Source organism: Serinus canaria, chromosome 21, assembly GCF_022539315.1.
Source record: "Serinus canaria isolate serCan28SL12 chromosome 21, serCan2020, whole genome shotgun sequence".
NCBI classification, from domain to species: Eukaryota; Metazoa; Chordata; class Aves; order Passeriformes; family Fringillidae; genus Serinus; species Serinus canaria.
In genome coordinates this window covers 5363650-5390351 of record NC_066334.1, presented here as the reverse complement: position 1 = coordinate 5390351, position 26702 = coordinate 5363650, and the positions used below count along the sequence as shown (strand labels likewise).

General features: G+C 43.3%; 1 protein-coding gene across 1 annotated transcript in view; it reads left to right on the top strand.

The window, feature by feature from the left end:
- Nucleotides 1-26702, top strand: part of PLCH2 (phospholipase C eta 2) — a 75353-nt gene that overhangs the window by 37335 nt on the left and 11316 nt on the right. Inside the window, exons 3-21 of the mRNA XM_050982494.1 lie at nt 7619-7765; nt 8607-8850; nt 9337-9466; nt 10462-10632; nt 12420-12513; nt 15857-16060; nt 17124-17244; nt 18452-18623; nt 18875-18982; nt 20150-20308; nt 21072-21164; nt 21630-21730; nt 22041-22138; nt 22457-22639; nt 23405-23512; nt 23665-23789; nt 24196-24280; nt 24740-24886; nt 25702-25781. Of these exons, the coding sequence (XP_050838451.1) occupies nt 7619-7765; nt 8607-8850; nt 9337-9466; nt 10462-10632; nt 12420-12513; nt 15857-16060; nt 17124-17244; nt 18452-18623; nt 18875-18982; nt 20150-20308; nt 21072-21164; nt 21630-21730; nt 22041-22138; nt 22457-22639; nt 23405-23512; nt 23665-23789; nt 24196-24280; nt 24740-24886; nt 25702-25781 (2570 nt within the window). The remainder of the gene's footprint in view (nt 1-7618; nt 7766-8606; nt 8851-9336; nt 9467-10461; nt 10633-12419; nt 12514-15856; nt 16061-17123; nt 17245-18451; nt 18624-18874; nt 18983-20149; nt 20309-21071; nt 21165-21629; nt 21731-22040; nt 22139-22456; nt 22640-23404; nt 23513-23664; nt 23790-24195; nt 24281-24739; nt 24887-25701; nt 25782-26702) is intronic.

The window sequence follows — 26702 nt, the reverse complement described above, 5'->3', positions numbered from 1 at the left end:
AAATGGTGAATGCAGACTCTGGGATGTCCTGGCAGAACTGATATTTGAATTTTGAAGGGAGTACCTTTAACATTCTGTGCCAGCCACTGATTCTGTAGCATGCACACCCTGGAAAACTGCAAGGAAACCTGATTAGTACTGCAAGAGGGGAAAATAGGAGCTAAACAGCTGCAATACTTTTGGTTTATTGCCTTAACTCTGTTTCCTTGTAATTGAGAGCCTCAAAGCTCTCTCTCCTTCCCTGTGAGGAACAGCAGAGACATTCTCACCATTTAAGGTGTTTCTAAAGCATGGACATTACACAAAGATGCTTCTGGGTTTATTTGAGGAATTCAGAGAAGCAGGTGATAGAGAAGACAATGAAACTCACAGGTCCCAGCTCTCGTCCTGGCCCAGGCTTCATGTGAAGAAAGGATTAGGATCTTTAGAACAAGGTTTCCTTTGTTCTCCCCTTCAGGGCAGAGTTTTCTGTGGGATGCACAGATCCTTCTGAGCATTTTACAGGAGTTGCTCTTTCCCTGATGACAGTTTGCAGTCATCTCACTAAATTGCTCTTGAAAGATGCCTTAGGAGGGTGGAAGGCTGTGGTTGAAATGTTTGAATAAATAGTGGCAAGATTGTACATAGCATCACTGCTTCCTGTGGTGCAGACCCAGTTTGGTTCTAGTTTGGAATTAATCTGTGGTTAAACTCTGAGTCAAGCCCAGTATAAGAACTCTGGGCATTGGTGGTGAAATAAACAACTTGTAATTGAGAGTGAATCATCTCCAGAATTAACTACTCCAAAGCTTTTTTCAAACTGTGAAAGGAAGAGTAGGAAGCACTTAATGAATGTGTTTTTAAATGGGCAATTTGTGTTTAGCTCATCAGGGTAGAAGCATATGAGGCTCCTTGTACAGATCACAGATGGCAAGAGAGATTGTCTATTGTACTTAAAACTTAATGTAGCTTAAGTGGTTGTGAAAACCTAAGTGACAGATTTCTGTATTTGGACTTCAAGGGGTGCATTTCAAATGGAATGAGGGAGTGACTTAGTGCTTTTTAAAAATTCATCCTCACCTGCTTTTATCTGTCAGTCCTGGAGCCCCCTCAGTGCTCCTGGTTCTGGTGCAGCAGCTCTGGGCACAGGACCTGCCTGGTTGTGCCCTGAGCAAGATCTCCTGTGGCTGTGTCAGCCTGCAAAGACATTCCTAAATAAAGTGTGAGGTGGAAAGGTACTGGGGGAAAAGGAGAAGAAAGAAGAAGAGAAGAAGATGAAGAAGAGAAGCAGAAGAAGAATGCACTTATTTCACTTATTTGAAACCTTTTTTTTTTCAGTTGTAACGTGTCACCTAAATCCCTTGACAGGATAGGGCAGGAGCACAGCTTTAGGATTAGTGCCTGTGATGGATTTAGGATTTGAAGCAAACATGTGTTGCTGTGTTTCCATCGTATCTAGTTGTTGCTGCCTAGAGAGAAATATTCTTTCTTTTATCAGAAATGCCCATTAAAATAGTGAGGAGAACCTTCAGAGAAGAGAAGAAAACCATCACAATGATATTTTGAAGAGCTGTATGAGAAGAAAATGTGATTATTCTTTTTTTTTCCAGCCCTGGAAAGAGACTGAAGAGCTTATGCACCTGGGCAGATCCACAGTGAAAGGCAAGGGTGGCTCAGGAGGGCAGAGAGGGGAATGGATTGTGCTGTTAACTGTGCATTATTTACTGCAGGGGATGGTGGTGGTTGGCTTTGAAGAGCAGGTAGAGCCCCTGAAAGAGTGGGACTTGCAAATCTGTTTGTAACCAAAGAAGGGAAAGGGTTTTCTCCTTGTGGGAATCGCTGTCAGGAGGAGGAAGTGGTGGAGGAGCCAACAACTATAAATTGCTGTAATGTCTTGATGATGCCAAGCAGTTGGGAAAGTACCAAAGGAAAAAGAAAATCAGCAGGAGGAAAAGAATATCATCAGGAGGCCTTGCTGTCCAGAAATGGTTTCATCCACCTGCCAAATTGCCTCATGCTCCATCATGTGTCTTCTTTAAAATCTTGAACTGAAGCCCACCCAATCCTCCAAAGCAGTCACAGGTACATCACAATAAAAAGGATTTTATTGGGATTTTAATGTTCTGAATCTGGATTGTGAAAGAAGCTTAATTTAGCTAAGAAACTTTTCTGAAACAACCTGAAAAATACCTGAAAAATACCAGTGGATTTTGGAAATCAATGGCTATTTTCTATTTTTCTAATAACATTTTTATTCTGCTACATGGAGAATGTGTACTACAAAATTTTGATACCTCCTAAGGCCATCAGTTCTTGTTTCCAGTCCAGCTCAGATATGGATATCTCAAAATCTCCCTTGCTTCAAAACAAGTTCTCAGTGGCTCGTCTGGCTGAAGACTTTTTCTGGGTTGGTGGCAGCATCGTCGCCTCTCCGAGATGGAAAATTGGCCACTTTGGTAAGATGCTGAGCCCCTGCATTCAATGAAATGGTGACACCTTTAAATCTTTCATGTTGAAATCTTAGGCAGTGGCACCTTTGTGTAGCAGCAGCGTGGGGAGCAGAAAAGAAGGAAGGAGGAGGCAGCCCTGGTCTGATGTTAGCGCAGTTCTTTTGTCTTCAGCAAGCCCCCACTTACAATTTCATGATTGGTTTATGTTCCTCAGGACAAGCTAGAGCAAAGTTGTACATTTTGACACTTGCTGACCCTTTTAAGTATTCTGTTGCACAGACTTTGTCTCCTTCTCCTTACCCCCAGCACGACAGTTTTGCTATCTGCCAGCACTGTACACCTCAACTCTCTCATTTTATTTGTAGTTCAGAGTTTTAAAAATGAGCATTTGGAAGTATCTCTGCTGCCTTCATCCACACCAGGTGACTGGGCTGTTTAAAGGCTGTTTTCTGAATACAGACACACAAAACCCTCAAGCTTCACTGGCTCTGTGAGAAGGATCCCCTTTGGGTGCTTACAGCAGCCTTTCGTTTAAATAGCTAATAAACCCAGCCAGCCTAATTAGAGATGGCCAGAGAAAACAGCTGTTCTAGTCAAAGCACTTTAATAACAATCTTCTTGGGCCACTTCTGCATGGCCAGTGAGGAAATCTGCAGCCTGGCCAGAACCACCCATGCCCCTGGAGCACTTTTCTGTCCTGTTTGTCCGTCAGCTTCATCGATCAAAGATTTTTTTTAGCAAGAAAGTTGGACAGAGACATTGCTCAGCAAGTACTGGGAATTTTTGCAGAGGAGAAACACCATCCTCCTCTGCTTCTGCATTTCCCTGGATGCTGGTGGCTGATGGAGGCATGGAGAGCTGACAGCCCGACCTCAAATCAAGCCCCTAATTTCCACAGGATTAAGAACATCTCTTCTCCCATTAACACCTCATTTATTAGGGGTGGTGTGCTTTAAGAATGGGTTCAATCTTCCATCATCTCTTGTACACAGTAAACACTGTCCCAACCATTGCTGGCAGAATTATAGAGAAATGTTCTTTTCAAAGACACTTCCAGATTTGTTTTGGCCAATGAGCAGAGCAGGAGAAGTCCTGGACTTCAGTGAAGCTTGAGCCACTGAGAGCCAGCAAGGGGGACAAAGCTGTGCTGGGAATAAGGTGGTTGGTTTAAAAGGTGAGAGGGATCTGTTCATTAGGCTGGAGGGATGCAAAATGAAACAAATGAAGATTAATTGGTTTGGATGTGATCTTGTTTTTAGCTGGATCCAATGGAGTGATGTGAGTGAGCCTGGTGTACCTGGGCCAGGAGCACCACAGCCAGTTCTTAGGCAGGAATGGTAAAATATCTTCTGGGCTGTTCAGCTGGACAGAATTCCCAACACACTCTGCTAGATATATGATGTATTTGGATATATTACATATTTTATATCATTATATTGATTTTTAAAAACGATTTTATGCCTCCTGTCTAGAAAGAAAGTGATATTCCTGGCAGGAATAGTTGGAGCCAGCTCTTTGGTTTATGTATTGATGAGACACTTACAGCTGTGGAACCATTTCCAGTGAGACTTTAAAAAAATGGGGCAGTGATTCTGTCTTCAATGGATTGGCAGTGCTGAATGTGTGACAAGTGTGGGAGTCCTCTGTGTGTGTGGGGGAAAGCTGTTTTGGTTTGGTGATATTTTAAGGGGATATTTTCTTGCCCTTGTGGTGCACGTGTACTGGGGGGGTTTCTCTGGGCTCACAAACATCTTCGAGAGAGAAATGAGCTGCTGGAATCTGCTCTCCTCTCCTGATGTTGTTTAGGAGAGGCACACAATTAGGATTCATCCCTCCAGGATCTGCTCCTGGGGCAGAACTCAGCAGAGGGGTTTGATACTCCCTGCTCTCTGTCCCGAAGGGGACAAAGGTGTGTGACACAACCTGGGGCTGCCTTCAGCCCAGGGCTGGGAATCTTTTGACAAAGCTGGTCCATGTACAAAAATACTCAATGACTCAATCTCCTGACTTCTTTTCATCCCCACATGCTAAAATACTCCCACTCCTTCACATATTTATATCAAACTCAGAGATTCCTTAAAGACAATAATGCTACTGAACCATAAATAATTAATTTGCAGACAACACTAGAACATCTTGCTAACAATAGGAATTATATCAGTCTTTTCCCCCCTTGTTTCAGGACAAATTGTAGGGTTTATGGTTTGTGTAGTTTTGCTATTTATTGTTACTTTAACACTTTGTATAGTAAATATGAATGTTATTAAGAAGCATGAGAAATCACTGTGAGTCTTTTTGCTGCATCAGTCCCGTGTGGAACTGGGTGTTCCACGTTTCTATTCCCTGCTCTGCTCTGCTCTGACAGTGCTCTGTGCTGCAGTATACAGAGATCCATCTTCTCTCCACAATTTTTTTTTTGTTCAGATGCAAATTGAGGCAACTCATTAGATCAGATGAGAGCTGAACATAAGCTGAATTCTGAGGAAAAAAAGGAACTAATGAAGTGAAAAACAGAAAAGCTGTAATTCAGCCTTAATTGAAGATAGTTAAGAGCCATTTCTTCAAAAACCTGATTCATTGCAAGACTGGGGGATTTTTATCTGAAGTATAGGAATGAATCCTTAAAGAAGGAATGTGAACAATGGCAAGGAGAAGCAGTTCTACTTCTCAGCAGTGTGCCCTTTTCACTTACATGCTGGGAAAGACTTCAGGGAAAAAACCATTTCATTTTCTGTTTGATAGAAGTACCACTAGGATTTCTTTTTTCTTTCTTTTCTTTATGTTTCCCAGTCTCTGTAGTGTTCCAAACATTCAGTCCCAGAAGGGAGGGGGTGTGTGTGAGTGCCACATACAGGGACAGCTGTGGAGGTGTCCCTGCTCCATGTCCTGGCCCTTGCCTGGTGTCCCCAGCAAACACCTCTGCGTTCCCTTTGGGGTTTTCCTTCCCCCTGCAATGCCAGGATCCACAAAAGCTGCTCTCCCACAGGAAGGGAGGGATTTCTTGTGCCCTCCTTTCCCTGTGTCACCAGCCCCAAAAGATGGCAGCACTGAAATATTGGGGCTGGGCATGGATCACCCCAGCTCGGTCCAGAGGAGCTGGAACTGCAGCAGGCAGTTCTGAGGGGCTCAGGGGGACTTTGGGGAGAAATCCTGCAACAAAATAAACAGCAGGATGGAAAAAGCCATCCAAGGATGCTTATTAAAATTTTAACAGCAAGGAACATGTTCCTGCTTCATGCAAAAGTAAAGTAGATGTGTGCTGCAAAAAGTGTGGTTTTATTTTGGTGCTTCTTCATTATCTTCTGCTTTGTATCAGGTGGGATCTTTGATACTTTTCCCATTTCTACTCTTCTGATTTCTTCCAATAAGATTATTTACTGCTATAATTCCCAAAGAGGAAGTTGGAAATTTAATGTGATTTTGAAGTGTGTGTGATTACAGTTCAGAGAAGTTCTTTTATTAGCTATTTTGACCGAATATTCTTTTTTCAAAAACCCTATGAGCCTTGTGAAATTAAAATAACCTCAAGCTTCCCATAATTATTATTTCAGTAAATCTGAGAAATATTTCTCTTCTTCTGAATCAGAATGAAAGCAGATATTGAAAAGATTGAGTGTCTGGGAGAGGGCTGGGCTGAGTTTGGATCTGATGTTGCAGTGGATGTTTCTGGCACAGCTCTTGCCTTTATGGTGATTCCTGCTGAATATTGATTTTCTCTAAAGGTATCTGTGCCTGAAGACAAGGGTCCAGCTTTAAGAAGTAAAATGTTACACAAGGGATTATCTTGCTCTCAATTCCACACCTTCTCTCCATGAATATTTTATTAACATGGACAATGAACTCTACAGAATTGTGCCTTCAAATTAAAATTTTCTTGTACCATAGAGGTCTGCTTTCAAATGAATCTATTTTGCTGAACCTTTTCCAGAGTGAATTAATTGACTTTATCTGAACATGAGCTCTAAAGCACAGGGACATCAAAGCCTTTTCCCATTTCTTTTTACTTACCTTGCTTTTGCTTTTGCCTGAGAGGTGGACTTGAATCACTCCAAAAAGTTGTGTTGGTGTTGATGCATTTTGGAACACATGGAATCAGTGTTTTCATTTGGACATTGTTTCATCTTTAATCTTGATGGCAGAAGATTGATAAGAGAAAGCTGACCTCAGAATCTCCTTGCATTTATTTCTGAATTAGACTGTGTATTGCATGTATTAATTTTCATTCTTCAATCCAGAATCTCAGTAGTAATTTTCACTTCTCATCTCTAGGGCTGAAAGAAAAAAAAAGAATGTTGAACACAGTAATAGTTTTAATTTTACTTAAACAGCTCAGGCAGAAAGTCAGAGGAAAATCAGGTCACAGGCTCTGCTCTGTCATCAGGGGAAATAAATGGGAGACTTGGCAGAAAATGTGAGTCTGCATTTATTCCTGGGACAGAGCCAGCCGCTCACAGTTGGATTGAAGTTGTTGAGCTCTTGCAGCAGCTGGATTTCAGAAAGCCCCAACCTGGTTCCCAGGGGCTTCCAGTGCCAGAGCCCTGGTTTGGCAGCAGCTCCCCAGGAAAGGGCAGGATCAGGCCCTTGCAGGGAGCTTCTCCCAACACTCGTGGCTTTTAAGGCTGCACTGTCTGGGATTCTGCCAAACCCACAGGAGTGGAGCAGCTCCTGAGGCCAAGTACAACACAGGTGAGAGGCTTCCTGCTAGGAAAATGGGGGTTTGGGGGATTTGGGAGATGAAAAATTTGTGAGGTTCTTGCTAAGCAAATCTATAGGATCAGTGACTTAATCCATAGAAGCAGTGGGACCTTGCTGGCAAGGATTCCAGTTTCCAGGTGAAATTTCACCCTGTGTCCAGCACAAGGTTTACATGTTGTAGGAGCTCAGATTTGAGATGGTCTTGAGAAAGGCACATACATTGTGCTGGTCCCATCATAGGATCATTTTTTATAAATCAATATGGGAATGAAAACTTTCACATTTCCAGGTAAGTCCACAGTCACCAAGAATCTTCCTGACTTTTTGATCTCAACACCTGACCTCACACCTGGTGTAAAACAGGCACTACGTTAACCCTTCTCCTTTGACTTGAACTGTTCATTTGGCAGCTGCTTGATGTGTTTTCATCCTGCAAAGGCAATTCCAAAGGGAGCAAGGTCTGGCTCACTGCTCTCTCTTTATTCCCCTCTCAGTGGAAAGATGTATGAGCTCCATGCAGGCGGGCACCCAGATGATCAAACTCCGAGGGGGCTCCAAGGGGCTGGTCCGCTTCTACTACTTGGATGACCACAGGTCCTGCATTCGCTGGAGACCCTCCCGGAAGAATGAGAAAGCCAAAAGTGAGTGTCAGCCACAGAACCTCCCCCTCTGTCCCCCCTGGGGCCTTGTAAACAAAGGAGAATGAAGGGTCTGGCCCAATGAGAGATGTTGTGTAGCAGCCTGGGGTTTCGATGGTGGATGGTGTTACCTATTTCCCAAGAAGCATCTCCTGTGGAAAAGCTTATTGGGGAATAGGTAACACCATCCACTATCTTGGGTGAGCATTCAGGGAAAGCAGTCAGGTCCACACAGCACACTCACCACAGCTAGCTCAGCAAAGAGAGGCAGAAGGGCCTTTTGTATGATAAATTCCAGTGAAGGTTTACTCCAGCATGCTGAAGGGAAATCAGGGGACAAAAGACAGAAGCATGTGCTGTGCACAGATTTAAGTTTGGGGTCAGTGGCCAACGACCTGAGGGAACAGGGGTTGTGCAAAGGGCAGCAACCTGTAGGGGCAGTGAGGGATGAATAATTGGGGTGGGCAGGGTCAACTGGCCAATGGGGGAAGCAATCTACATTAGATTGGCAATAGTGCTGCAGAGCACCTTGGGCTGAATCCTCTCTTTCCGCCTAGGAGGGGAAAACTCTGTGGTACCTGCTTCTAAGGCAAGGCCCTGGGGGTTTGCTGAAGGGTTCAAAGGATTGTACTTGACTTTAAAGGGCAGTAAAGGATTTTATGATGGGTTGTTTATGAAGCTGAAGGTGCTGTGGTTGGCCATGCAAGTTGCAGGGTGCTGTAAACGGGTTGGAAGCAACCCCTGTGTGAAGTGGGGCTTTGCAGGTGAGGTCTGGGCTCTCCCTCTCTGGGATGTCCCTGGGCATGCTCACAGCCATTTCTGAGCTGCTCCTGTGTCCCTGCAGTTTCCATCGACTCCATCCAGGAGGTGTGTGAGGGGAAGCAGTCGGAGATCTTCCAGCGCTACGCCGACGGCAGCTTCGACCCCAACTGCTGCTTCAGCATCTACTACGGGGACCACATGGAGTCCCTGGACCTGGTGTCCTCCAGTGCTGAGGAGGCACGGACCTGGATCACGGGGCTGAAGTACCTGATGGCAGGCATCAGTGACGAGGACAGCCTCTCCAAACGCCAAAGGACCAGAGACCAATATCCTTCCTGTGCTGCCTGGGAGCTTTCCCAGCAGTGGGAGAAGCTCAGGATTCCTTACAGTATTTGTTTTGCTACAAGTAAGCACGAGGCTCAGAGCTTCAGAGCAGTTCCCACTGTACTCCCTGTTTCCAGAGACAGAGTTCCTGAAGAGGATTGTTCTGGAGATGGAGATGACTGACTGCAGTGGACTGAAAAACACATTCTTCAGTCTCACTCCCAGTGTAAAACCATCCATTTAATTGGATGTAACACTGAGATTCACTCAGAAGTTGTTGTCAAATAGGCACAGAGCACATGTGGCATGTTGAGCACAGCATGCCTAGAAGCTGTTACTGAACTAACATGAGGAGAGTTAGATATTAGCTTGACCTTTCATTCCCAGTCTCATTTGCAGGGTTTCCTAATGTGAAAAAAAAATCATATATCCATGATGTTCAGTAATATCCTTCAATATTCCGTGCTGTTCCTTAACTCCTGTTCAATGTGGTTGAAGCAGACATTTGATGAGGCAGATAAAAACGGGGATGGCAGTCTGAGTATTAGTGAAGTGCTCCAGCTCATGCACAAACTGAATGTGAACCTACCCCGACAGAAAGTCAAGCAAATGTTTAAGGTAAGAATTTATTTTTTTTTTCCTGAAAAAGCAAGGATTTAACACGAAATCCAGTAGGAGAGATAGCAAATACTTCAGCAGCTGGTTTGTTTCCACTCTACTGGGAGATACTACACAGTCCATTTGGTAAATTGGAAAGAGCTCCAGAAACACGTCACAGATAAATTGGTATGCACAGAAAAATGCAACACACCAGGTACCTTCTGGTGTTACATAACATGAAAACACACAGTTCCAAGATTGCTTTTTTGCAAAATCTTTTTCACCAGAAACCCAGTCATGTTTCCTCCTCCAATTATGTTCTCTCTAACAAATATTATCAAAGTAAAGTCTCTGGTACTAATAAAATACCCAGCATGCAAACTCCTGTAGCTGTCAGATTTTTGCACTGCTGAGAGCTGTTTGTTTGACGTTGGGTTCTGCTGACCTTGGCCCAATTTAGTGAGCAACAATGGAGATGTGCAGCTTTTGTTATCACAAAGTCCCTGCAGGGACCAGCAAGCCTTTATGTGAAATCCCTGATGGTTTTTTCTTTACTTGTAAAATTAGTATTCTTCCAGATCTTATTAATTTATGGCCATGGATTTAACAGATATCCTCCCAAATCCTGGATATAAAATTAATTTCAGGATGACTTGGGCTCCAATGATCTTCTGAAGGTGTGAGTGGGTAATTCTGCCAGACACACACATATTGTTGGAGGGGAACTTGCCTTCACTTGATTGCCGTAGACAGAAGAAATCCTTCAGCAGGGTTCCCTGTGGAACAATTAAAACCTTCAAAGTTGTTTTTGGCATGGATGTATCCACGGGAGAGGTTCAAAGCTGTGCAGGGAATTCCTGTGACAAGGCTGATAGATCAGTCACTTCTAGCAGCCACGTCACACAGCTTCAACCTGCACTGAATTCCAGTGCTTCACTCTCATGCAGGGGTTTGTTCATTTAAAATTGGTGCAGGCAGTTGGGTTGTGACTGTCTGGTTGCTGTGTGCTGCAGGAGGCTGACACAGATGACAACCAGGGCACGCTGGACTTTGAGGAGTTCTGTGCCTTCTACAAGATGATGTCGACGCGGCGCGATCTGTACCTGCTGATGCTCACCTACAGCAACCACAAGGACTACCTGGACACAGATGACCTGAAACGCTTCTTGGAGACTGAGCAGAAGGTAGGCCCAAGCCAGGAGCAGGATTGCAGCTGCAGGCCTTCCTGCTTGCCACTGGGAAGGAATTCCCTTTTAAAAGGAGTGGGGACTTGGATGCTGTGCATGGGAAAAAGAGACAGATGGCTCTGGATTTTCATTTAGGACTGTTTCTTGAATCTTCTTGCTCTCACTACCTTTTAGCCCTGTAGGCTCTTTTGATGAGGCCCTAAACATAATCTCTAAAATTGCTTTCTTTTTTCCTGTGTTCCCCTTGAACAATCCCATCAGAACCTGTCTGTTCTCAGTATTCAGTACCTTGGAGCAAAGCTGGTGATCCTGGCTCTGCTTGTGACCGAGTGCACAGCCCATGATGAAACTCTGAATTACTCTGTCACACTATCTCACTGTGTAAACTGGAAGATTATCTTTCAAAGAGCAGTTGAGAGGATGATTAATGTATAGGAGAGTTTTTGAAACACGTTGTAGTACCTAAGGAATTTTCTCAGAGTGATTTAATTCCAGTGCTGCAGGAACAAGTCCTTTGACTTTTCTTTGCCCTTTTCCTCTCATGGTCTCCTCTGGAGCTTCATGCCTCTAAGCCATAAATGTCCATGATTTTCAGTCATTGTCCATGAAAGGAATGAATAAAAATCCACCTCTCTTCATTTATCTTAGAAAGTGGGGTGTGTTTCCATTTCATTGGTCAATTGATCCTCCAAATGGTGACGGGAAAATGAACACTCACCACAGGACAGAAATCAACTCAGCTATTTATTTACTGACATGGCCAAATCCTGCCTGGGGGAATTCTCTCCCTTGCCACCCTTTCTCATACAACATGGACAGGGAAAACACCTTTACTCCATTCCAGGAAAACCTGGTGTTCCAGAGCTTCATCATTTGAACCCAGTATCATCGATGTTCAAATCCAGAGTTAGAGGGTTTTGTCTTCTTCTTTTACTTTTATTTATTAGGTTTTAAATTACCCCCAGAAAAGGCATTGATCTTGTAGCAGATGTGCTGGTGGTTTCATTTTCCCCCAGGCAAAGATTCTGTGTTGCCAAATTGATGTCACTTTATTGCACTCTGTGTTTTCATATACAGCAGCTAATAGAAAGGATTTGCTGGACCATTCAGGACAGGAATGTTAAATAATACCAGGATAATAAAGAACACATCAGCAGTTAAGAGCAGGAGTATTAATTGTGATAAAATTAAGTTACTAAAACACTGCATTATGTAAAGAAAGTTACAGCTCAGCATGAATAACCCTGGTGTCATAAATGACAACATTTACAGACAAATATTTCCCTTTGTACTCTTTTCTTTTTCGGTTGAGAATGCAGAGCAACCTTGAAGTTAGCAGATTTCCTGAGAACATTATGTCCTGTTTCTCTGTTTCCCTGCTACTAACAGATTTTTCTGTCTGCTGCATAAAGATGAGCCATTTCCTTGTTTTATTTTAAAGTGAAAAAACCCTTTGATAATGCAAAGTAATCCTCTAATCCTACAAGAGAAGAAATCCCATTGGTTTGTGGCAAAGCTCGTTCTGTTTGGACGCTCTGTGGTGCCTAACAACAGATCTGACCTACAAAGCAGAACTCTGTCATCAGGCAGCTGCCAATAGCACAGAAACTTTTCACAGAGAGCTCCACTTCTGATCTGACCTGACACTGATTGACAGGAGTGAGAATCCCTCTGGGGAACTGGAAATCCTCAGTCCCACCGTGGATAATCTGCCCAGTTGTTGGACTGGAGATGGAGAGAAGCTGTGATAAATAGTTAACACTGCATTTCTGCTGCTTTTCCAGATGACAAATGTGACTAAAGAACATTGCCTGGAAATCATCAGCAAGTTTGAGCCATGCCCAGAGAACAAGAAGGAGGGAGCCCTGGGAATTGATGGTAAGCTGGCTGGTGCAGCTTTTGTGGGGAAAAGGGAACTGGCTCAATGCTCAGGAGAATATTGCTGCTGCTTGCAGAATAGAGAGATGTAGAATTTTGTCATGTTGGATAAAGTGTTTCCAGTCTTTTTGCCTTTTTATAAAATATCTACCATTTAGTGAGAAACCTAAAAAACCCAGAATATCTTTGGAGGAGTTTTGAAAGGTACATATCAGGATGAAGCAGCAGTCATTGAAAGTCAGCTGGAACTGGAGGTGTCTCTATTTGTGCTTTTGGAAAATACACTTGAATTTAGTTGCATCATTCCTGCAGGTATTTTTGGAAATCATTTAAATCTTAATGTAAGAGGAGTGATGTGATCCAGAGTAAATGTCTGAGTGGGATGATAGATGGAATTGGTCCTGCCTTCCTGACCTTTGCTGCAGAACCTTCTCTCTAAATATACCAATGCTGTACCACCAGGCTGGTAGCTGTTATTTTGGGGGCTGACTGTAAGTCCTTTCCCCTAAATAGTAAATCTTCAGCCAGATTTATTGACCCCAAGAAGGGAGAACATTCCTGAGGAATTTGTTTCTGTGCAGAAGTTCTTGGATGTTTAGAAAATCAGTCTTGTCCATTTCTGTGGGTGTGTTGTCATCCTGAAAAGTGGCAGAACAGAAGTTGTTTGGTTTCCTGCAGGAAGAAGTGGGTAGTTTCTGGTACAGTGTGTAAGGTGGTTGCTTAGGATGGGTCAAGGTCTATTCTACTTCCAGACTAGATTTTCAATTTATTTTAAAGCTTATGCTAATGCCAGTGAGGGAGCAGATGACATTCTTTTCATTTTCTGGTCTTTACAGAGAGTTGCAGTCACATAAATAATGAATAAGCAAGTTCATTATCTTGCCTTCCTCATACCTAAAAAAGTAAAGAGTAGGCTTTTCAAAGTATTGTAAGTTTCCACAGAGAAAAACAATAACAACAACAACAACAAAATCTTTACAATTGCTTTGCCTCAGAATGGATGATAAAAAAATCAGAGAATTTATGGGTTAGGATAAGAGAGAGTCCAGCATGGTGACATTCTGCTGGTGTCTGCTCCTGATCAGAGGGAAGGAGAAGGTGAGGTCCTTTGGAGACAACTGGAAAAAGCTTTGTGATCTTAACCCCTCCAGTAACTTGCTGCAAGTGCAGCAGAACAGAGCAGACCTGATCTAGAGCTTAATCAATGCAGGACATTTCTGGCAGCATCCAAACAGAGGTGACTGAGGAGCTGGCAGGGGCACACTGCTGGGCTGGTGCTGCCAAAGAGCTGCTTAAAAATCCTAAACCTGTGTCTGCATGTACATCATGTGTGAACACGTGTGCACACACACACACACAGGGGAGGTTTTCCTCTCTTGTCTGTGTGGAGCTGAGATTTGAGATGCCTCCTGCCTCCCAGCAAACAAGTCCAGGGCTGCCCTGGGGACTGAAATGCAGCAGCCGTGGAAGCTGAAGCTGCCTGTTCATTCCTCAGGTTGGTACAGCCCAGACAGGACCATCCTGCCCACACCTGGCTGCACCTCAATGGTGGTGAAATAACTGCAGTGTTCTTTGTCCTTTCCTATTCATTCATGTGCCTTTCCTCAGCTGTGCTGGCTTTTGTCATGGAGCCCCTTGGGCTGGTCTGTGACAATGGGCTCATTCACAGTCTCCAAAGAAACCCTTTGTCTGCTGATCAAAGTGCCACCGTGCCAGGGCACCTTCCTGAGTGTGACCACTGCAGTCCTGTGGGACTCACTGCCACCAGCACCTTCCTTCTTTCCTCCTTGCAGGACTGATAAATCCAATTAGTGTGAACTCATTACAGCCATCATGCCATCATATTTTAACAAGAGCTTAAAGCAAACAATGGTGCTGCTGCAGCAGCTGCCCTCCCAGTGCTGGGTGGAATTAATCTTGCAGCAGCTGATTGGTTTGCAGGAGGAGCTGATTACCTGTCACCAGTGGCTGGCTCTGTGTTTGCTGACACACTCTGTGCTCCATCCATTTGCCCCAGTGGCTGCTCTGCCTTGGTTCATCTTTTGTTTTCCTGACTCTGTCACTGAAGTGCTCCCTGATCATGGTGTGTGCTCCAAGAGATTCAATATCCAGCTGGGCTGAGTTGAAAATACAGTTGAGTGGAATTCCCTGGCACTGTGTCCCAGTGTTGTTCAAAATATTTTGGCTGCTGTTTGTGTTTATCAGCTCTTTTCCTTTAATAAAGCTTTCATCAACACCAAATGCGTGGCCTAGAAGGACCATCACAAAGGTGACATTTTCTCTTGTCACAGTCAAAGTGTGTTAAGACCTTTGGAAGCCTGGCAGGATTTTTACAGGGGCACTGATTCATTTATGGAATGAGTGAAATGTCAGGAGAATTGGAAGTCTTGAAGCAGAAACCTGCTGACCAAAGGCATCATTGCTGTCAGCAAAGCCAGGGTGTGAATGGGAGTCTGAGTCTTTCCTTGGTGGTGAAAGAAAAACCTTTGGGGGAGATCTGAAGTGGAAGTTACAGTGTTTTGTGTCGGTCTGAATTGTGAAAGTGGCTGTGATGTGTGCACAAATGTCTGCTGGAGGTCTGAGAGCAGCAATTTCACACAAAGATTAAATCATAACTTGCTAAAACTTTGCTTCTGAACAAGAGAAGTGATTGCAATACCCAGAGGGCCCAGGTGATGATGCCTGCAGGATTTACAAGCATCCCACTGCTCTGGAAAATAAATTCTTCTGGTAGCATCCCTGAAAGCCCCACAGATAATTGAAATTTCAGTGTCTGAGTGAACTTTAGTCTCTGAGGTGACATGAGTGCAGGACTGCAGAGCTCCCCACTCCACAGGTTTGTGGTGTCATATCCAAATTAGAGAGTGCAGCTTGTGCAAGCCAAAGTGAGCTGTCATTATTTTGGGAAAACAGAGAAAGAGGAGAGTACCTCCTGTTGGGCCATCAAAAACTGTCTCTACACAGCCCAAAACTGTAGATCTTACAGGATTTCACTGAGGAGCAGCTCCAGGATATGACTGCAGATCTCTGGAGGCTTTTACATGCCATGTGACCCAATGTCCTAGCAGAATCTTTTGACACAAGTTATAAGTAATTTGGATTAAATAGACATATTTTTCTCAGGAGAGGCAGAGCAGGAAAATGTACAAAGCAATGAGAAAAGCAATAATAGCACTTGGTCATGGTGACAGTTTGGGTGTTTTGATGCTATTTCTTTATCTTAAATGTGCTGGTGAATATAGGGATGCATTTTAGGCTGGTTTCAGGAAGGTTACAGCAATAAAAAGGATGAAACTGTTAATAATGTGAATGAAACATTCTTGAAAGTGTTGTTTGTTGACAGGTTTCACCAATTACATGCGGAGTCCATCGGGGGACATCTTCAACCCAGAACATTACCAAGTGAACCAGGACATGAGCTACCCCCTGAGTCACTATTTCATTACCTCTTCACACAACACCTACCTCATGGGAGATCAGCTGATGTCCCAGTCCAGGGTGGACATGTATGCATGGGTGCTACAGTCTGGCTGTCGCTGTGTGGAAGGTAAAGAGCAAAAAGGAGCTCCCAGTGGGCTCTCTAGTCTTGTTTCTCCTCTCTGAAGAAAGATTTGTGACTTCTGCAGAAGGTCTGGTAGCTGGGGAGAGGAAAAAGCCTGGGAAAATGGTGTTTTCCTTTCATAAAGAACAACAAAAGAATGTGATAGAATGGACAAGTTTTCTTGGGCAGGATAATGGGACAGACATTTGAGGAGTGGTGGTGTTGGTAGTGAGGAAAAAACCTGTAAAACTCCTGTTGTAGAGAGGATGCTGGTGCTGGGCAGAGTGCACTGGTGCTTGTCCTGACCAGCCAAGTGTGTGACAACCAGACTGGCAAATATGGCAGAGTTCCTGCCACACCTGAGAGGAAAGTGGGTATTTCTGCTCAGGGAAGTATTCTGTGAAGTGGTGACAGTCTCTGCAGTGACCAGGAGACCTTTTTGTGCAATCCCTTCTTGTGCTGCCTGTTTGAGACATTGCCTCTTTCATAATCATCTTTAATGCTCTGGCCATCAAAGTGTTTGCACAGTTTTTCAGAAGGTAAATATGGTTTGTTTTAGGTTGGATGGTGGATGTGCCATTGGGTGCTTCAGAGGAGTAAAACATTTCCATGGAAATATGATCACTGACAAGTATAAAATCAGGCAAAATCCAGGCTGGGCTAGGGATGGGCAGGTCTTGGCTTGGCCTGTGAGCAGCCTGGCTGAGAGTCTCTGCTTTCCTTTTCAGGTTCAGCAGGAGCACAATGAAAGCAATGCTCTGCTCTGTCACCTCTCTCCTGTCATGAAGTCCTCAGCACTTTTTAAAAGATTTCTTTGCTTGGGGCTCTCTCAGACAGTGGGAACAGGTCCTGGTCCCTGGTCCCAGCACGAGGCCACGTTCAGGAAGCTCCTTCCCAGGAAGGATGCTCAGCACAGAGAGGAGGGAGTGCAGGGTGGGAATGAACCTGGGCCCTGCTCTGGGGACACGGCTGGCTGGGCTGCTGAAGGGAATTTCAGGGTTTTATTGTCCCCCACAGAGGGTGGCCCAGGTGTTCCTGCTCTGATGGTGTCACTGTTTGTGTCCTACAGTTGACTGCTGGGACGGGCCGGATGGGGAACCGATTGTCCACCATGGATACACCTTGACTTCCAAAATCCTCTTCAAAGATGTGATTGAAACTATCAACAAATATGCCTTTATCAAGAATGAGTATGTATCCAGCCTGCCAACCTTTGAGTCTCAGGGCTGTGAATGGGAGTGTTCCCTGGCACCCTTGTACATCCCTGACCTGTTCCAGAATTCCAGACAGAATTTGGAGTTGTTTTCTGGGGGAAATCCTTCAGATCCTTCACCAAGGCAAAGCTGAGTAGGGACATTCTGCACAGAGGTGTGGAGCTGGCTTTATTGAGCTTGTACAACACCTGAGGAACAACAGGTCTTGCCAGTGAATGTTTTTAGTGAAGGGCTGGCAGTTAAATCACTTTGTCTCTCTGGATGTGCACTCTGGTGCTGTCAAGGTTACACCTGGGTGCTCCAGGGATAGGAAACAAGTCAGGGAATAAAGAATCCAAAGACAGAGTAGCCTGATCGTGGACAAAGCAGTGTCCATCAGAAAGAAGTTATTTTCCCTACAGGGACATTGCTCAGAAAATCAGCATTATTCATGGGATGTTTCATATACCTTGGCAGTTGCTGTTCTCCTCCTCCACACAGTCAAAATGTGTGTGCCAAGCTTTGGTTTTTTTAAAATAGAAATTACTTTATTGCTGTAAAAATTTTCCAGTAGCTCCCCCAAAGCAGCCTATCTGCCTTTACAAATAGAGCTAAACTTGCACTAAATTTGCAGACCAGGTAAACTTCTTGTGAGCCTGATTCTTTTTGCAGTTTGCCTGAAGTCATGATAAATAAATCAAAGGCAGCACTTCTGAAATAGTTCAGCTTTTAAACCTTTTTAAAAAGGGTAACTGGGTCATCACCAACTGGGAAAGTTTGGTCCTGGGGTGGCTCAAATCCTGATGAGGAGCTAATGAAGGCCAGGTGTCAGGACAGAAATAATTGATTTTTAATGAATGAATCCCTGATAGTTTGATCCTGCAAAACTCCTTTATAGACTGGCTGTTGTGCTGATTTTAAAAAAGCATCCTCTCTAAGGAGAAATCCATCTTCAGTGTGGTTTTACTGGCAGTGACCACACTGGAGGAGATGCTCCTCAAGTCTTCTCTCCAACCAGGCATTGTTGTTCCTTGGCCTTGGCCTGGATAATCCACAGTAAAAGTAAAACCAGAAACAACATTTGCTGTCTTTGCAGAAGAGGCTTTTTCTGCAGGTTGATCTGTGTGACCCTGCTCTGCTGTTAGTGGGAAATCCTTCATGGTGTAGAAGCCAAGTTTGCAGCTGATGCTTTCTCTCTCTGCAGGTACCCTGTGATCCTGTCCATTGAGAACCACTGCAGCATCGTGCAGCAGAAGAAGATGGCTCAGTACCTTACAGAAATCCTGGGAGACAAACTGGATCTGTCTTCTGTGCACAGCGATGACTCCACAAAGCTCCCTTCACCAGCAAGTCTTAAAGGGAAGATCCTGGTTAAGGTAAACTTCATGTGTCCTTCCCCTCCTCTTGTTTGTGGTGATGATTTCTGCCTGCTTATCACTGTACCCTAACTCAAAACACTTTACAAAAAGCAGATCTTAGGAAACTGCTACTTAAAGTTCATAAAAAATATCTTCTCAGTCAGTAAGAACCTGGAAAGAACATGCTTTGAATAATTTGGGGTTTTTTTAGAATATGTCATAGCAAGAGCTGCATGCTCCCCTGCCTCTGTAATAAATTTATCTTCTAGGGCAAGAAACTTCCAGCCAACATCAGCGATGATGCAGAGGAAGGAGAAGTTTCTGATGAGGACAGTGCTGATGAGATTGATGATGACTGTAAGCTAATGAATGGAGATGTAAGTGAAGTGACTGTAAAAGTCTGCCAAGGCTTCCCATCCCAGTGGGAGGAAACCTTGTAGGAGCTCTCTGGATTTTGGGTGTGCTCTGATCTTTGGGGTTCATCACAAGTGGTTCAGGCTCTAAACCTTCATGGGGGCAGATTCACAAAAATGCACAGGAAGCAGCACCTGCTCTATTCTAAACTCTATTCAAGTTTAGAATATTAAAGGGTAATATCTCATGATTCTTCAGTGTATCACAGTAAAATGCAAAAAAAAGAGAAGAAAATATTCTGTTTACATCAAATTCTGGTCATTTTTACAGAGCATCCCTTTGCTTTGCTGAATGCTGGGCTTGATTGATTTTTACTGTAAGAAAAATCTCTGCTGGCTGCAATCTGAAAATCCCTTATTTTATTTCATCTTTTTTTTAAAGTTCTATTTTTTTGTCACTTTAATCTTTTGGCAAATTCCACTGCACCTTGCAGAAACAATACAAAACACAGCAAAACCATTTAATGACATAAACCAGATTGCCTTGGAGAGAGTTTGCATTCTCAGTCCTCTCTCCCTCAGGCTATTTCCTCATTTTGTATTATGGATCTGATCTTTTTCATCTAAAAGAGAAACTTCTTTGTGAATAAGACTACCAAAGGAGAAAAAGAATTTCTTTGCTTTTTGGAAGTTATTACATGCTAGCAAATCACTTTTCAGTATTTTACAGCACCATCTTTGTTATTAACAGTTCACCCTGCTGAGATTTACTGATGCTTTGAATCTGAGATTTGCTACACCTGGTTTGCTTTCCAAAATGAAATTTTGAAGAGTTCAGAAAATCAGAGTTTGTTTCATGACAAATGTAACTGGGAATTCTTGGGGCCTACAGAGAGAACACAATCTGTCACCCCTTAAAAAACCTGAGTGGAAAAGAAACCCCTTGATTTTTATTTTTAGCTTTATTTCCCCACTTCCCCACATGGGCCATGGTGCACACAGAGCAGGGAACAGGAGTTCTCTGGCATTTTGCCTTTGATCTGCTGAAAAGAGGATTCTAAAGCATCTCCCATCCATCCCACCCAACAGATCTTGCACCTACTGCAGCTGCAGAGTCAGCCTGGACGTGGCATGGGACTCACATGATGCTTTCTTCATCATTTGTTTAATGATTTCATGTTTTCTTTGCAGGCATCTGCTAACAGGAAAAGAGTGGAGAATATAGCAAAGAAAAAACTCGACTCACTGATAAAAGAATCCAAAATCCGTGACTGTGAAGATCCAAACAATTTTACAGTTTCCACTCTACCATCCTCAGGAAAGGCTGGGCTGAAGTCTGATAGCAAGAAGGTGAATTTGTGTTTAATTGTACTTGTGTTCCATTAGTTTACTAAATATATCTTATATTGACTTCAGATCATAGCTGAATTCATGCAGTTAATGATGGTGCCAGGTGAACATCACTGTCAGATACACAAACTATTTATCTTGCTCACACAGCAATTGGAGCATGAAATGTACTCTGAAATGACTTTTCAACAGAAAGAATTTGATTTTCCATGATAAAACCTGCTTTTGAATGTTGGGCTCTTTTTGTTCCTCAGTTCTCTATGTTCTATGCATTTTCAATAGATTTTAATTATATATTAACTCTAATTTATAAAAATGCACTCAGCCCACAGACTACACTTCATGAAGTTGAGGTATTTTCATTTTAGGCTTTGTAACAAGCCACAAAAACTTTGGGAGGATTGTTCCATGCAGATGAAAAGCAGTGGGGATCTGCCAACAATAAGCAGGTCTAATAACCAGGGATTAAAACTAAACTAGGGATGAGAACTAAAAAAATGAGAAATAAAAACTAAAATGAGAACTAAAAACCCCAAAATGTTCTGTGGGGTGAGTTTTGATGTGTTTTAAACCCAGTGCTTGACATGATGTATCAGAGAGTTCTTGTGAGAGCCCCAAGGCCAAGGCTTGCCAAAGCCTTTAGCAGAGATGTTACCCAGAATAGCCAGCTCCAAAACCCCCTCCTGTTTGTGCTGCTCTCCAGAGATGTCTGAGCACTCTGTCTGAGCTCCTGTGTTTGTTCTTCTCTCTTTGGTTGCTTCAGAGCAAACTTGAGGATGATGCAGAGTCTGGGGAAGATTTCAGTGCCAGCAAAAGGCAGAGCAGGTCACTGATGGGCAGCTTCTCCAAACGCAAGGTGAGCCCCTGCCAAGGTGAGATCTGCACCAGAGCTTGGATTCTTGGAGGGATTTTTATTTTTGCATGCAGGGGAGAGGAATTTCATAACTGCAACATCTGCAGCACCTCGCTCTGAGGCTGTTCACTGAGCAGACAGGCTGGGGAGCTGCTTATCATTGAGCATAACAGCACAGGTTCAATCTACATGGAGGTCTGAGGGCGTCCAAGATCTAACTGAGAACCACAAAAATTAATTTACACCTTTTATCTGAGGATCTGGGCTTCCTTTGTAACAAGGCTCAGACCTTGGGCTGAGTTTTCCCCATGTGCAAATTTTGCTGCAGAGCTGAGTGTTATGAAAGCTGTCATTTCCCATTTTCTCCAAGTAACACACTCATTGGCATAACAAAGCAGAATTGTAGCCAGCTGCTCAAACTTTGATCACACAGTTATGATATTGTGCTTTTATTTCCTTCTGGCACAGAAAAAAGGAAGCAAATTGAAAAAGGCATCAAGTCTGGAAGAGGGTGAAGATGATTCGGACTCTCAAGGGAATTTAGCCAGGAGCTCTGTACATTACAGCAGGTTTGTTCAATGGTTGGACAGCTTTGTTGCTAAAACATGCCTGCAGAAATGCACCCACTAAATAGGTTTGCTTCTGGTCTGGATGCCAGTTTGTTGGTGGCTCCAGTGGGGAGAGGTCAATGTCTGCCACGAAATCACCAGAATGATCCCTTGGTGCTGTTCAGATTCATTATCAAAGCAGAGAGGACCTTTTATGCATTTTGAGCTCTTACTGTCTCATCCATTTCTTTACCCTGATTTATTTTTAAATATGAAAGATAACATTTGCCCCTCAATTGGTGGGAAGTTAATTTGTTTTGTTAATTTGTAGGGTAAGCCGACAGAAGAAGACAATGAAGCTGTCCAGGGCCCTGTCTGACCTGGTGAAATACACAAAGTCTGTTGGCATCCATGATGTTGAAACTGAAAGTAAGCTGAACTAAAAGTTTGGTGAAAATAATTGCTACACAAAAAAATGGAAAGGCTTATGTTCTTACATATCTTTTCATTAAAAGACTTCTTAATGAAGAATCAGGTCATCATCATATTCAGCTTCCCTTTCCCAACCATAACTGCTCCAGTGAGCAGAGTGTCTGCTGTAATTTAGGGAAAACAGAGCTCCCTCTGAGTGGCATGCACTGAAATGATGCTTGATAGCTAAAAAGGAACTAATGCTATGTACTTTTGAAAGCTTTATCTAGATAATAAATAAATGAATAAGGAGATTACCTCTAATCTCCTCTGCAGTCTCTTCCAGCTGGCAGGTTTCATCTTTCAGTGAAACCAAAGCCCACCAGATCCTGCAGCAGAAGCCAGCACAGTACCTGCGTTTCAACCAGCACCAGCTGTCCCGCATCTACCCCTCCTCCTACAGGGTGGACTCCAGCAACTACAACCCCCAGCCCTTCTGGAATGCTGGCTGCCAACTTGGTGAGCCGAAAGGAAACTTCTTTGGGGTTTTTGTTTGGTTTATTTTGGGAGGGATGTTGTGGGAAATGGATTCGTAGAGAATTCTATCCATGGAATAGGACAGATGTTGTTGAGAGGGAAATGGAACTAGAAATCAGTTTTAAAGGATGGCCTTGCAAATGAGACTGGATACTTTAGAGAAATAGAACTGTGAAAGATGCATAGTTGTAAGACTTACAAGGGGTAATTTTAGATGATTTGCTTTAAAACATTTATAACGTAGTGTAACAGAAGCTGATAGGCCAGGAAATGCTTATAATGTAATTAGGAAATAGTTCTTCTGATTGTGATGGTGTGAATTATAACACCTGTATTGTCTCACCCTTCACATGAGACTAAAAACAGAACAAAAGTTTTTCAAGCACCTCTCAGCTGCCCCATCTCTGGGTCAAAAAAGAGCTTAATTCCACAGGATGTTTGAATAGGAGCACTGGAATCACCCCTAAGGACACTCTGAGCACTCTGCTTATCCAGCTTTGCTGACCATGGAGTCCTCCTTGTTACTGTCCCTGGATTGATTACCTTGAACATGGGTCTTACATGCAAGGAATTGTCTGGGAAATGGAAATAAATGAACTTCTCAAGTGCAAGAGGGCTTCAGAGTTCATCTCTTCTGGAGAGCTTCTCTCCCTGAAGCTGTAATACAAGAGAATAATCTTCCTTAAGATATCTGATCTTTTTTGCATATAAGCAGTCAAATTTGAATCTGATTTTTTTTTTTAATAGTTGCACTAAACTACCAGTCAGAGGGGAGAATGCTGCAACTGAACCGGGCCAAATTCAGTGCCAATGGGAACTGTGGCTATGTGCTCAAACCAAACTGCATGTGTCAAGGTAAGGAAAAGCAGCAAAACCAGTGGAACACTGCTTGCAGCACAGGACTGAGTGTGAGGATTGGTACAGTTTGTTTAAAGATTCATTTCTGATGCCAGAAGGTGTCTGTAATTAAAGTCACTTTCACATGATGGGATTCTCCATTCTTGCAGGTGTCTTTAACCCAAATTCTGAAGACCCACTGCCTGGTCAACTGAAGAAACAGCTGGTTCTAAGAATTATCAGTGGTCAACAACTCCCCAAACCACGTGATTCCATGCTGGGAGACAGAGGAGAGGTATGGGACAGCTGTGATTGTTATTTTGTGATGCAGAGGGTTTATTTCCTCACTGGCTGGGCCAAGGATGAGGAGTTCACATCCTTCAGTTACTTGTCAGGAGACACAGACCATGAATAAATTAGGTCATGAACATCCTTCATCTTCAGATGTTTGGGGTTTTTTTTACTTTTAAGCATCACAGCAGTGCTTTGATGGTTTTCCTCAATTGCCAGCACAGTATTTCCAGAAGGAGCAAAAACAAAAAGGAAGAGAGACCTTATCAATTTAATAATCCTCTCCACAAGGCTCAGGACCAATAATTAACCAGACATTCATGTCCTGTGCCCATGCTGTCAAAGCCATTTGCTTGGGCTTCATCTTTGTCACTCCTTCTTTTCAATATTTGTTGCTTTTTGTTTTTCAGATCATAGATCCTTTTGTTGAAGTAGAAGTTATAGGCTTACCTGTTGATTGCTTCAAAGAACAAACCAGAGTAGTTGATGATAATGGTAAGTTTGTCTGAGATTTAGGGTTTTTATGGTTGAAACATCCTCCTTCAGGCAGGTTTTTTCATAAAAATAAGAGTAGATAAGATTTGGTGCCTATTACGACAAAACACTGAAAATTGGATTTCAGCATTTTTAATGTTAATTAAACTTGGATTTTGACTTGTTTGATTGAGTTGGTATAAGTATGCTGAAAGCCTTGGTATGGAACAAACCATTTGTTTTCTCATTATGTGTGAGAGAGGGGTGTTTTGAGCTTGCTGTGGTCAAAAGGCAGGCTGGCCAAACCCCCCGCTGGAAGCAGGGCCAGATTCAGGCAAGAGCCAGCTCTGTTCCTAGTGGGAACACTGGATTTTCCAAGAACAATCAATCAGTCAGGAAAACCAGAATGACACCACAGCTTAGGCAGACTTGGAGTTTGTTGTGAATGAGATTCCTAAAGGCTGATTCCCCCTTTGGAAGGTTTTAACCCCATGTGGGAGGAGACCTTGGTGTTCACAGTGCACATGCCAGAGATCGCCCTGATCCGGTTCCTGGTGTGGGACCACGACCCCATCGGGAGGGATTTCATCGGGCAGAGGACAATAGCCTTCAGCAGCATGATGCCAGGTAAGAGAAAGAGTCATCCCAAAGTTATGGGCTGGGATTGTTCCCAGGAAAAATGAAAATTAATGTATCTGCTGCAGAAATTTCTAGTTAGAACAAGAGGCTGGAGTTTGGGCCCTGAGTTCTGTGCCTTAGCTCCTGACTGATAAGGTGATGAAGGCTAAATCAATTAGCTCTAGATTTTTGGGACTAGATTTTGAAAAAATGGGTAAGACTGTTAAGCAGGGTGGGTAAATACTGTGGGTTTTAAATACTTTACTCCTTTAGTGCTTTGTCCTCTCTTTCTTGACACCAGTTTTTGAAATAATTCTAGGGTTTTGCTTGGTTTTATGACTATGAGTAGTGGTTTAACACAGAACAGAAAGTTTCCTATTCTAATGATGGGATCCAGGCCATTAAATGCCATTTTCTGTCAGTTTCCTCTCTCTGTTTTCAGTTCACTCTTCTTTCACATTGAAACTTCTTGTGTGTGTATTTTTCTTTCCTTTCAAAGTCAAGAAAAAAGTTTGTCTTTAGGATTAAAAAAACCCCATCCAGTCTCACTAAACTGACCTTGGATGAAAAGTTTGCAGCCTCAATAATGAACTCAAAGTCCAGAGGAGAGAATGTGGTCAGGTTGAAACCATGGCTTGACAGCAGCAATAACAGAGCCTGGATGAAAGAGGACAGGGCTGTTTTATGAGATGATGACAAAAAATGGGGGGTGAAGTTTGCAGGTGGTGTGGCTCAGGTACACCTGAGTGTGGCAAGGTGATGCTCAAGCCTGGATCCAAGGTGATGCTCAAGGACCTGTGCCAGCTCTGCTCCCTCTCTTTCAGGTTACAGACACGTGTACCTGGAGGGCATAGAAGAGGCTTCCATCTTCGTGCATGTGGCTATAAATGACATCTGTGGTAAGGTGAGTGTCTCTGTGCTGTGCAACACCCCCACAGGAGCTGCCAGCATCTCGTATCCCACCAGGGAAGCTCAGTGGGTGAAGGTCCAGGCTGACATTTTGGTTGACTTGGAATAAAATTGATCTCTGTGCTTGTCATGGTAGCTTGAGATTTTTCTGAATATCCATGGAGATCAAGGCAAATTGTAGGGAAAGTTGTAAAAGAGATTCTTGCAGTGCCTTTTTGAGGAAGCCATAGGGGAAGGTTATTTCCTTGCAGCACACACATTTGTATAAATGATGTGATTGTGAGTGCACCTTGCTGAACCAAAGTTACACACCTTAACCCTGAGCACTTGCTCCCTGCAAAGCTGATGCTTTAAAGGCTCTGCCTGATGTTTCAGCATTTTAAATTTAATTAAATTCTTCAAGCTTATTGGCTTTGGATTTTTTGCCATAATAACTCTTAAAATGCAGAAGAGAAGTGATGCAGGTAATAGCTGGACATATTTACACTCCTTGTCTGTTATTAAGGGTGTGTTTGCTTCACACACAGGAAATAACTCTCAGTGTGCCACATCTCAATTTCCACAGGTAATTGCCACCTTTTCCAGAGGTAAAGCCCTAATTTCAGACTTGTTCTAGGCCAGATAAAAAAGGGGCAGCTCCTGTCCTCTGAGTGCAGTGTTCTGTGCTGTTAATTCCAGTGAAATCAGGTCCAAAGCTCCTTGCAGGATCTGTTTGTCCTGCAGCAGTGAGGTGCAACATCAGCATTGTGATAGCAGGAGGAAGGAAAACTTCTCTTCCTCCTTTGTTTTCTCATTTTTCTTCTTTAATTTCAAAATCAGACTTACAAAAAACCTACTCAAGTACGAGTAAGACATCAGCAGTGTTCAGGGCTGTTAATGCTGATGGAATCAGGTCCAAAGCTCCTTGCAGGATCCC